This window comes from Alosa alosa, chromosome 20, assembly GCF_017589495.1.
Source record: "Alosa alosa isolate M-15738 ecotype Scorff River chromosome 20, AALO_Geno_1.1, whole genome shotgun sequence".
Classification (NCBI taxonomy): Eukaryota; Metazoa; Chordata; class Actinopteri; order Clupeiformes; family Clupeidae; genus Alosa; species Alosa alosa.
This window is the reverse complement of record NC_063208.1, coordinates 6,701,507-6,713,528: the sequence shown is the minus strand read 5'-3', so window position 1 is coordinate 6,713,528 and position 12,022 is coordinate 6,701,507. Positions and strand designations below refer to the sequence as shown.

At 45.2% G+C, this 12,022-nt stretch overlaps 1 protein-coding gene across 1 annotated transcript in view; it reads right to left on the bottom strand.

Moving 5' to 3' along the window:
* Positions 1-8,980, bottom strand: part of LOC125285520 (transmembrane protein 196) — a 33,404-nt gene extending 24,424 nt beyond the window's left edge. The window contains exons 1-3 of the mRNA XM_048230027.1: positions 8,594-8,980; positions 6,698-6,754; positions 2,660-2,911 (exon numbers count right to left, since the gene is read on the bottom strand). Coding sequence (XP_048085984.1) covers positions 2,660-2,911; positions 6,698-6,754; positions 8,594-8,758 — 474 coding nt within the window. The 5' untranslated portion in view covers positions 8,759-8,980. The remainder of the gene's footprint in view (positions 1-2,659; positions 2,912-6,697; positions 6,755-8,593) is intronic.
* Positions 8,981-12,022: the final 3,042 nt, after the last annotated feature.

Sequence of the window (12,022 nt, the reverse complement as noted above, 5' to 3'; positions counted from 1 at the left end):
TCACCAGAGGGGTGCTGCCACTGAGCTGCGAGAGCAGTGCTCACTTTACTGCCAAAAAAAGGGAGACCTGACAGATATAAGGTCCTGGAGGCCGGTGTCAGTCCTCTGCTCTGAATACAAACTGCTGCCCAAAGTTTTAGCAAATAGACTTGGGGAGGTTTTGGAGCAGGTAATCCACCCTGACCAGACCTACTGTGTGCCAGGCAGATTGATTCACAACAATGTTTCCTTCATCAGAGATGTCTTCTATATTGGCAAATACTTCAATCTAGATTTTGGTGTGGTTTCAATTGACCAAGAAAAGGCTTTTGATAGGGTTGAGCATAATTATTTGTGGAATACCTTGTCAGCCTTTGGTTTCAGCCCCAATTTTATTCGAATGATCAAAGCATTGTATTGTGACATTGAAAGTATTCTCAAGGTTAATGGTGACTTGTGCGCTCCTTTTTAAGGTATACAGAGGTGTCCGTCAAGGATGTCCCTTGTCAGGCATGCTGTATAGTCTGGCTATTGAACCTTTCCTTGTAAGGTTGAGGAAGGAGATTGTTGGAGTGAAAATCCCTAACTGTGATGATGTTTTTAAATTGTCAGCTTATGCTGACGATGTGGCTGTCCTTGTTAATGGCCAGAGAGATCTTGACACGCTTTTAAAAATTTGCAATGAATTTAAGGTTGTTTCTTCAGCAAAGGTAAATTGGTCAAAAAGCATAGCCTTGCTGGTTGGGAGTTGGGTGAGTGGCTTAACCTGGTCTGCCTGATGGCTTAGTTTGGAATAGGGGTGGTTTTAAATACCTGGGTGTTTTCTTAGGTGATGATGCTTTTATTCAAAAGAATTTTGATGGGGTAATGAAAAAAAAGTTAAAGGTCGTCTAGAGAAATGGAAATTTCTTTTCAGTATTACTGCACAGGGGCGTGTTCTCATTATTAACAACCTGGTTGCATCCTCTCTTTGGCATCGGCTGGCTTGTGTGGATCCTCCTTCAAACCTGCTACCGAAGATTCAGTCAGTCCTGGGATACTTTTTCTGGGACAATCTACACTGGGTACCTCAGAGTGTTTTATATCTGCCTAAGGAGGATGGTGGACATGGACTTATTCATCTACAGAGTCGAACTGCTGCCTTCCTGGCCTGCAGTTTGTACAGCCGCCTTCTCACAGGATCACTGGACTCAAGCTGGAAAGCTGCAGCCTGTTGTATTTTACACTTTTTTTTTGAAGGGTTGGGCTTAGATAGGTCTTTGTTCTGGTTTAATCCAAATAGAATGAATTTTAATTTACTTCCTGCATTTTATAAGAATCTGTTCAAAGTCTGGTCTCTGTTTATAATTCAACGCTCACCACAGACAAGCTCATTATTCTGGTTGTTAAAGGAGCCTCTGATTCATGGTTCGTTCTTGATGTGAGTCAGGACTTGTCCCTGGTACCTACTTCTAAGCTTATCAGCTCTGGAGTTACAACCCTTGGGGATCTAGTAGAGTTTGCTGGTCCTGATATCAGTAATAGCCATACTTTAGCTCAGCACTTAGGTGTGAAGTCCATTAGGATAGTTGATCAGCTACTTGGGAAATGGTCTCTCCTCCTAACTGGGGAGGAGATGCAATTGCTTGGGAGATTATTTTGGGGGGAGTGTAGTCCTGACTGCCATGACCCTTTCCCCAGACTTACTCTACTTCCAGATTTAACAGGTTGCACTGGTTGCTTCTTACTCCCAGATAGTTTAGTTTTCCTGGGTCCTACAGCTGCAACTAGTAAATCATTGTACAAACTGTGTGTTCTCTCCCTAAATAAAAGGTCTCTGGACAAGAGGGTGGATACACCCTTGGCTAAGTGTTGCAGGTTGAAAATGATGTCAAACCACAATGGCGTATGCTTGTACAAGTCACCATTAACTAAAAAAAGCTGGCATCTACAATGGCGATTCTGCATGGTGCAATAGCAGTGAATGCTTTTATTTCTGTTTTAAATCCAATGGTTGATCAGGGGTGCCCTTTTTTTTTTTTTCTTTAGACTGTATTCCATGCCTTTATGCACTGCCAGAGGCTCAGACCTCTTTTTGCTGTTTTGATGGCACTTTTCTTTAAGTTTGATGAAAGTTTCTCTTCGGAGATTTTCATTTTTGGTTTTAAATATGTACAAAAGCATCGCTTCAAGTGTCAGCTCCTAAACTTTCTGCTTGGGCAAGCAAAGATGGCGATATATGTTAGTCGTAAAAGGAAAGTTGAGCAGGATGTAGATGTTGATATCCTAATGGTGTTTTCTATTCTTGTAAGGTGTCGATGTTGATTGATTTTTCATTTTTATAAATCTATGAAGATTCTTGATGTTTTTGAGGAAAATGGTGCTACAATAGCGTGATGTGTATTGTTGAGAATGATAAGCTACAGATTGCACATTACTTTATTTAACTTTCCTAACTTTTACTTTTTTGAGTATAGTGTCAAGTTGATCTTGATGTATTTTAAGATTGTAATAAAGAGTTTTTTGAAAATTCAAAAAAAAATTCTCTCTCTCTCTCCCTCTCTCTCTCCATCCCTCCCATCAACCTCCCTGACTCCACACCCCAGTCTCTTTCTCTCTCTCTCTCTCTCTCTCTCTCTCTCTCTCTCTTTTCTTTCTCTCTCTCTCTTTCTCTCTCCATCCCTCGCTCCCGAGGCCTCACCTTCTCGGTCATCTCGTGGGAGTGGTGCAGCGAGTGCTCACGCTCCAGGAACATCCTCTGCTGCTCGGTGCTGGCCAGTCGGCAGGTGAGCCAGGTGCTCAGAGTGCAGCTGCTGATGCCCAGGCAGGTCAGGGTCATGGCCGCCATGTGCAGCGAGGGCAGCGAGCCCGGCCGCTTCACCGCACGCACAAACTGGAAGTTCAGGATGCCGCCGATCAGCCCGCAGATGCAGCAGGCGGAGAAGAGGATCATCTGAAGAGGACATTGTTTTAATGGCATTTATTATTTTAGCCCAGGGGCGAAACTTTGAGTTGAATATGGGGTGGGGGGGGTGGGGGGGGGGGGGGTGTACTTCAAAATGTCAACCAGAGTCTGCACAGAAAGTGCTTCTTGTCACCAGAGCATACACAAAAAATCACCCAGGTGAATCTACCTGGAACTGACGATGTTTGATTAAGTCTCCCTGATTTGTCTTGCTCCTTCTGAGGTACAGCACATGGTGGAGGTCTTTGATCAATCTAAGGGGCCTCTGGGTAAAACCCATGACTGACATACTAATAGACACTTTCATCCATAGTGACTGGCTGCACAGTAAGGGTACTTCTTTTTGCTTCTTTGATTAGCTAGTATGCTCCAGGGGTACTGCACCCGTGCTACCACCTTGCTCAGGGATGGAGATGCAGACTGGATGGAGACTAGACTGGAAGACCCCCCACACACACACACACATCCACACACACACACACACACACACACACACACACACACACACACACACACATCCACACACACACACACACACACTGCCTAAAATCATCAGTGGCACTCTTGACTAGCAGAAACTCCCCTGATGCAGAAAGTCAAACGCTAAATTAGACTGATACCAATTTGGTTTATGGCTGGACTCCAGCCATGCCATACATGATACAGTACAACTTTTTGAGAGAGTGTCGATGAGCGATGTTGTTTGGGCAGTGGGTGTGTAACAGTAGCTAGCTGCTACGTAGCTGTGCAGTACTGTATGTAAACCTCCCTCCCGACGCCTTAAGAGACATGCTAATGACAAAACTAGCAGCCTGGGCTTTTAGCTCAATCCAAGGTGCTGCATGTTGCGGGCCCGAGGCTGGGCAGGGCTGAGCAGCGTGGTCAACACAACGCAGGTTACAGGTGCTTTCCCATTGATGTTGGCCGACAAATCTTTATAGAGAGTGCTTTAATCGTCCGTGGGCAGCTTATCCACGATCATCCAATCAGAACATTAGGAAATGGTCATGTGACTGCACCGAAACACTGCTCAAAAAGTCGCTCCACAAATGTAACATCACCTGTGGAGAGTAAAGGGCCAGGGGCCTCTGGGGACCCAACAGAGAGCCCTTGGGCTACATGAATAATGAAGTGAGGTGAACGAGAGAGTAGGAGAGAGAGAGAGAGAGGGAGTGGGAGAGAGAGAGGGGGAGAGAGGGAGAGAGAGAGAGTGGGAGAGAGGGGGAGAGAGACAGAGAGTGGGAGAGAGAGAGAGAAAGACAGAGAGGAGTGCACTGATAATAAATGAAGTGAGGTGAACGAGAGAGTGGGAGAGAGAGAGAGAGGGGGAGAGAGGGAGAGAGAGAGAAAGACAGAGAGGAGTGCAGAACCGCCTTCCTCTCATTCCCTGGTGTCCCCTCAAAAATAACATCCCTGTGTCCTGCACAAGCACGACCTAGTGCGTCCAGAGACATGTCGTCTTGACACCGCCATGCGTTGGAACCCTCAGCCACACGGGGGTTGCATCACAGTCCCTTTTCCATTTTCGGCGTCTGGCCTTGCGTGCCCACACACATTCGCCACAAATCCAAAATAATGACCAGGTGATGTCCAAGTAGACGTGTGATTTCATTAGGTCTTCATGACGGGACGTTGTCAAAGGCCACACGAAATAATGGGAATCACCATGAAATCTGACAACACGTGGCCAAATTATATTACATCCCCTATTCTAGTTTCCACATTAGACGTGATGTGATTTGGAACTGTGCTAACAGTAAATATCAGAGATCGCTTGGCAACTACCCCTGTGATGTTCGCTGCTCCTGACATGATTTTGCAAATTAAATCAGTGGGCTCCCTTGGGGGGAACACCAAAGACAGTGCTTCAGTCATTGCCCACCAACAGTATGGAAACAGTTATATGGTATCAGGTTATATGGGTAAATTCAATCATCTTCATGAGAGAGAGAGAGAGAGAGAGAGAGAGAGAGAGAGAAATAAAGAAAAATAATGTACAAAAACAGTGTGAAGGAATGAGAGAGAGGATAGAGTGAAAGAAAGAGTGGGGAGTGTGGGGGGGTCAAATGAAAATTATGAAAAATAGATCAAGATAGAGCAAAATGAGACATAAGAGACGGAGCAAAATGAGACATAAGAGGAGTGAGAGAAATCAGTGAGAGAGAGAGAGGGAGGAGAGAGAAAGAGGGAGAGAGAGAGAGAGAGGGAGAGAAAGAGGGAGAGAAAGAGGGAGAGAGAGAGGGAAATTGGAAAGGGCAGATGGACACAGAGAGACAGACTGATCAGTGACAGAGATGGAAACAGACAGATGGGGGAAGACTGAGACTGAAGTTGGCAGAAAGAGAGAGAGAGGGGGGGGCAGAGGGGGTAGGGAAAGAGGGAGGGAGTGAGACAGAGAGAGAGAGAGGAAGGGAGAGAGAAAAAAAGAGAGAAAGGGGTAAGAGGAGAGACAAACGAGGGAGACAGACAGTGGGGTGGGGGGCAGGGGGAGAGAGAAGGGAAGACAGAAAAAAAGAGGAAGAGAGGGAAAGCAGTGTGGTGAGAGAGAGGGGGGAAACTGAATACACAGAGAGGTAGACAGAGAGAAGGAAATGGATTGAGAGAGATAGAGAAAGAGAGTCTGGATTGCAGAGTGAACAAGGGTGATGGGAGAGATGGAGAGAGAGAAAGAGAGAAAGAGAGAGGAAGAGAGATAAAGAGACTGTGGAATGCAGAGTGAGGGAGGGTGATGGCAGGCTTTGAGAGAGAGGGAGGAGAGAGAGAGAGAGATATAGAGAGACTCTAGCATGGAGGGAGAGAGAGATATAGAGAGACTCTAGCATGTGGAGGAGAGAGAGATAGAGAGATAGAGAGACTCTAGCATGTGGAGGAGAGAGAGATAGAGAGATAGAGAGACTCTAGCATGTGGAGGAGAGAGAGATAGAGAGACTCTAGCATGCGGAGGAGAGAGAGAGATATAGAGAGACTCTAGCATGTGGAGGAGAGAGAGATAGAGAGATAGAGAGACTCTAGCATGCGGAGGAGAGAGAGAGAGAGAGATAGAGAGACTCTAGCATGCGGAGTGAGAGAGGGCGCGCGTTCTCTCAGGCCAGGTTTCACTTCACTATTGATTTGTCATTAACACTCTCCCCCGTGTCCCCTCCAGAGTCTCAGCTCGCGCTGCCTAATTGAATATCCTACCCCATGCAGAGTGCCGGGGAGCTCTGTCTACTGGAGCTCAATCCAGGAACGCCACATTCCCTCGCAATATCAAATGGATGTCTCGAGCGCATTCATGCAGTCATATTTCCGAATTATTCACAATGTAACGTCTACTCTCTCTGGTAATCCCTCATTGGTACACACACCATGTTGAACTGTGTCGGCTTGCGCTATTCTTTACTGTTCTCTAGAAATGTTGAAAACAAGCCAGCACCAGCTGATTGCATCCATTTATTGATTTACACATGCCTAAAAAAAGCTTCAATGGTCTTCAAACAGTGCAGAGGAGTGTGGAGTGGTTTTAAGTTCACTGACCTGTCGGTACACCGTTTAACCTGGCTCTAGTTACGATCAAATCTGATATGGATTACAGTATTACTGTAATATGTTGAGAAGAGAAGAGAACCAATCAGAAAGGGAGAAACTTGTCTTAAGGAGACGTAACCATTTCTGACAGAGCAGCACACTTTCGCGTCGCTCTCGTCGACATTTCAAAAAAACTTTAGTGACACAGATAGAGCACGTATAAATAGTCGACAGCGGAAGTTTCTAGAACAGTGCATTTCTACTTACAACCAAGCCGGTTCTTTTCTTCGCACAGACCATCCCACACAGGCCACAGAGGAGGAACTAGGTTAGAGGACACAAATAAATACGCATTAAGTGTGTGTGTGTGTGTGTGTGTGTGTGTGTGTGCGTGAGTTTATGTGCATGTGTCTGTGCGTGCATGTGTATGTGTGTGTGTGTGTGTGTGTGTGTGTGTGCGTGCGTGTGTTTGTGTGTGTGTGTCTGTGCGTGCGTGCATGTGCGTGTGTGTGTGTATGTGTGTGTGTGTGTGTGTGTGTGTGTGTGTAACACCAACAGGCCTCGATCTTAAAGTGGACCCATAGTGTCCCAGCAGGTGTGATGGAGGAAATAAACTGGGTCAATTTGTTGCTGTAAAATGTTGACAAAAAGAGCAACACAGATAAACAATCTGAGATAAAGCTGTGCAGTCTCTGCACTGTGGATCACTTGTATTGATTGCAGACGGTATCCATACTGAAAGTATGAATGGACCATTTATACCGACAACCTGATAATATGATGACTACTACATGTTCACAAGTAAGCCACCTGCACACACTGGGAAGAATGCATTGTTATGTCTGACACCCCAGAATGCATTGGTACATTGTGTAGCTCCAAACTGTTAATGGCGATTGCTGCATAGCTATAAATAATTGATGACTTTCTTACTGGGAAAAGTTGTGTCAATGTATCAAGGCAGATGTGTACTGCGTGGACAAATATAAAATAGCATGTAAATAGCCATGGCAAGTCTAATCCTGATCCTTTGATCCTTTCCTGATCCTGCCTTTATTATGAGCCAGGTGGGGAAATGATTGAGATTTTCATTAGCCTTTGGGGAAAGCAATTTACATTATACAATTAATTTACAGACTGTGTAAAGACTAGTGTGAAAAATCTGGTTCTGAGGAAACAGTGACAGGCAGGCCTTTTTATGCCAAACCACAAATCAGTCCTCCGAGTACGAGGAAATTAGAACCAGAAAATCTTGATTTCATGGTCTTGTCTGCGATGCGCGCGCAGCCAATAGGGGACGCAAGATAACGGAATTAGCTTTATACTGTCAACTGTAGATCATGTGTACCTTGCGAAGAGGCCTTGCGGGTCCTTAAGGTCACGGTATACGATGCCTGCTCTCTTTGCCTCGGGTTAACATCCTTCTGTATGCTGTGCATGACGTAGACTAACCTATGTAACCTATGTGTAGATGTGGAACTAATGAGGAGGAATGCGGTAGGCTACTCTACAGACGACGGAGAAAGAGATGTTTACATTCTGAATGGCTCAATGCAGACAAGTGGAATCGAGACAATGAGACTGCATGAGAGGAAGGCGCGCGCCAACGGCAAAGCAGCTACTGTATACAGCTGCAGTATATTAGCGGGAGGATGCAATGCATTGATGTGACATTAAAAAATACATGCAGTAGGGTAGGCTACTGAAGGAAGGACGGCGAATTATTTGCTAATATCTATAATAATTATAAGTAGCCAACTGACTAACTAAAATTCAGCGGATAGCCTTCTATGCGCTTAACATGGCTGTTTGCTCACAAATCAAATAATTACACAAACTTGAAACTGAAAAAAAAATTAAAATAGCTATTACATTCACAGTTGCATTGATATAACAACATCGATAGACGCAGGCTATGTCCTAAAAGGTTGATTGCCTAAGACCCACACGCAAATTAAACTTGCAGATTCAAATTAACTTTCAGAAGTGTGGAAAAATTAGCAACTCCTTTGAAAATATACTTATTCTACAAATGTAAAACTCCTACTTTATACTTTATTTTATTATAGGTGTGTAGAAGTCTGAATACTTAGCCTACGTGAGCCTTCTTGGTTTATCAAAACAAAAGCAAAAAAAACAAAACAAAACAAAACTGAAACGTACACACATCCCGCTCCACACCGGAGACGCGTCCCCTTGCTGCGTCTTCTGGTCGGGCCGTACCCGACTGATGCCCACCGCACCCAAGACGATGCTGGAGATACCCAGCCCTATCTCCAAAACAGAGAGAACCAGCAGACTCCAGATGATCTTCCGGCTGGTACACATCCTCGATCGGACATTGTTCCTGGCTACTGGAAAGAGTACAGGAGGACCCGCTCTACACCCACCGAGAGCGGTGTCGTTCAATCCATCCTTCGGCAGGAGAATTTTTGCTCAGGTTCCGGAGCGATTCGTCGTTAAAAACTTAGCGCAGAGAGACTTGGCTGCTCTCCCCCCAGGAAAAAAAAAGAGTTGGTCACTCTCACGTCAGAAGCGAGTGAGAAGAAGAGCCGCTGGACTTCTCGACAGCATGAATAGTCAGTGGTGTACGCCGCTGTCCGCGGTGCTTAAACACGTTAGGTCAGCCTTCCTCCGCGCCCCTTCTGCCCTCCCCTTGTCTGCGGTAACACAAGAGCTCGTAGTATTTATTCAATCAGCAGATATCCATGCATTCGGCGCATCCGCACTTTTGGAGCTCTGTTTCAAAGCGAGAGTGTTTGGTTACTTCTCCCATGTGACTTGGCCGCAGTTTGAGACTTTACTCTCCGCAGACAATAATAAGCCACCGTATCCACTCCGTGAAGGGTGTAAATGAAAAGCAAAGATGCATTTACACTTCCCTGAGTAGTTAATGCCACGATCCATTAATAGTGCTGTGCGCATAGATTGTTTGCAACATAATGCATCTCCAAGGCTCTGCATACAGTTTAAAGTCACTCCTACAGTGGGGATGTTGACCAGACGCCAGGAATAGTGATAGCGATGTCTCCGGTCTTACTGCGGGTGTCTGGAGGTGTGCTACAGGAACGGTGGCGCACGTTAGTGAGCACTCACTGGACTGAACAATTTGCCTGCGAGGAGCCACCGCCTCTATGCCTAACAGGAGCCTTGTTAAACGCTGACTAAGACCAATTTTATCCCCACTGTCGGTCAATTAGGCCTACATAACTATTGTCGAGCAGGGGAGAGAGAAAGCCGTTCATTCAGGACACCTTGTAGTTTTAGGGTGCAATTGTTTTCAGTGGATATGTACAATATGCACTTCTTGACATAACTACGTTTCTAAACAAAAGGACCAATGATGAAAGCATTTGGACTCTCCGTCCAAATAACCACGGAGATCTGTCTGAGCAACTTGTAATTGCTACAATAAAGTCTGATGTCAGTGATGCTAACTCTTGATTGTCCGGTCCACACAGCTATTGCGTATTACTGTTCTGCAAAATTGAGTCCTCAATCTAACTTAATGTGGACTATACAGTATATTGAGGTCATTAAAAATGTGTTACTGACCTCTTATGGGGCCCACTTACGCAAATATTGTTTCAGGGATACAACTTTAATGCTTTAGTCATTTTGGTTTTTAGTACCTCCTAAACATTGGTATCATAAGGATGCTTCTGGAGAGGACAGCGGGGAGCTCCTTGATGGCTATATTTAGCACAGTATTCAGTGGTGTTATTAGCATCCAATGTTAATTGTTGGGTAGCGTAGACGTATTTCACACAACGTTGTGGTTGGGGTGGCGGAGTGGGCACTGCTGTTTCAGCAGAATAGCGTCTAAACCTTCTGCAATTCGTTTTTAATACTTCAGGGTTTTTCTGCATATTCAGGCCTTCCAAGAATACTAATATTTCTTTCCCATTAAACCAATTTCATGCCTTGTTTAGTGCAGCGCAAGTGCCCCCTAATTCATCCTCCCAAACAACTGTAGAGCTGGGCTATATAACACAGGGCCAGGCCCCAGGTTTGATATCGACCGGCTTCATTTCATGATGATCTCAAAAGTCTGGTGATAAATAACGGAGGCAGAATCTTGGAGGCAGGATGAGAGATTGTGAGCGATTTCAGTCTCGGGTATAATATGAGTGAGTCGGCAAAAGTTGTGGTGAGCAATCAGAGCAGTATACAACATTCCTGAAGAGTAACACATTAATGTCACACACACACACACACACACACACACACACACACACACACACACACAATAATGGAGGACTTGAACAAACATGTGATGGAATATACAGCTGTCTATCACCCACCCTTTCCAGTATACCCAGACGTAATAGGGGCTTTTGTCTGTGAGTTGGACTTTGATGGACAAATGGCCAGGAGCTGGCTGTGTAATTCCTCCGGAATGTCTCACGACTGTCATTCATAAACACCAGATGTTGACCACTGACTAACAGACCAAGAGACGCCTCATAGATCTGGTCACGAGTGCTCTATATCTTTCTTTCTCTCTCTCTCTTTCTCTCTCTCTCTCTCTCTTTTACTCTTACTCACTCTGGGAAATTCAAAGGTCAGACCAGGTGAAAGACAAGATGTCAAAATTTGACAATGCTAAAAAGATTTTCCATAACCAATATTTTGCCACAAGGTCATAACTCCAATAAACAAATCTTCCGCTGGCGCGCCGGGGTCCGGTTCGCCCTGTCGGGACTTATTTTCCCATAATGACCGGCGTTCTATACATTATCCCTTACATAACAGATAGATAGATAGATAGATAGATACTTTATTGATCCCCAGGGGAAATTCAAGACATAACATAACATAACATAACATAACATAACATAACATAACATAACCAGACTGCAACTGAGATTGTGCATACAGTAACCACACACTAACTCATGATATGAATGAGTACCGAACACTCAAACTCCTTGGAGTTAAAGGACAACTGTGCAGACGAGCCAGTACACCTCTGAGGCCGCCGAAAAAGCCTCACGATGGCTGTGGATCTGGGCGGAGATCTGTGGAGTAGCCCGCCACTTGGACACAGGCCGGGGATCAGTCGCCCGGGCGAAGGTGATTAAAGACCCGAAACACCTGTTGACCTCGGGTTCACCACTGATGGCGTGTCTAAATTGCACCAGACAGTGTATATATATACTGTATATATATTTTTTTTTATTTTGTGAGTGGGAGAGGAAGAGATGGGGTATGATGGGGTATTAGCTGGATTCAAACTCAGTCCCAGTGGGCACTCGGACCAGACTATGGTATGGACGCTGTTATGGTACGGACGTTGCTATGGTATGGATGTTGCTATGGTATGGACGCTGTTATGATATGGACGCTGCTATGGTATGGACGTTGCTATGGTATGGATGCTGTTATGGTATGGACGTTGCTATGGAATGGAAATTGCTATGGTATGGACGTTGCTATGGTATGGACGTTATGGTATGGACGTTAAGGTATGGACGTTGCAATGGCATGGACGTTGCAATGGCATAGACATTGCTATGGTATGGACGCTGCTATGGTATGGACGCTGTTATGGTATGGACGTTGCTATGGTAATGGTATGGACGTTGCTAT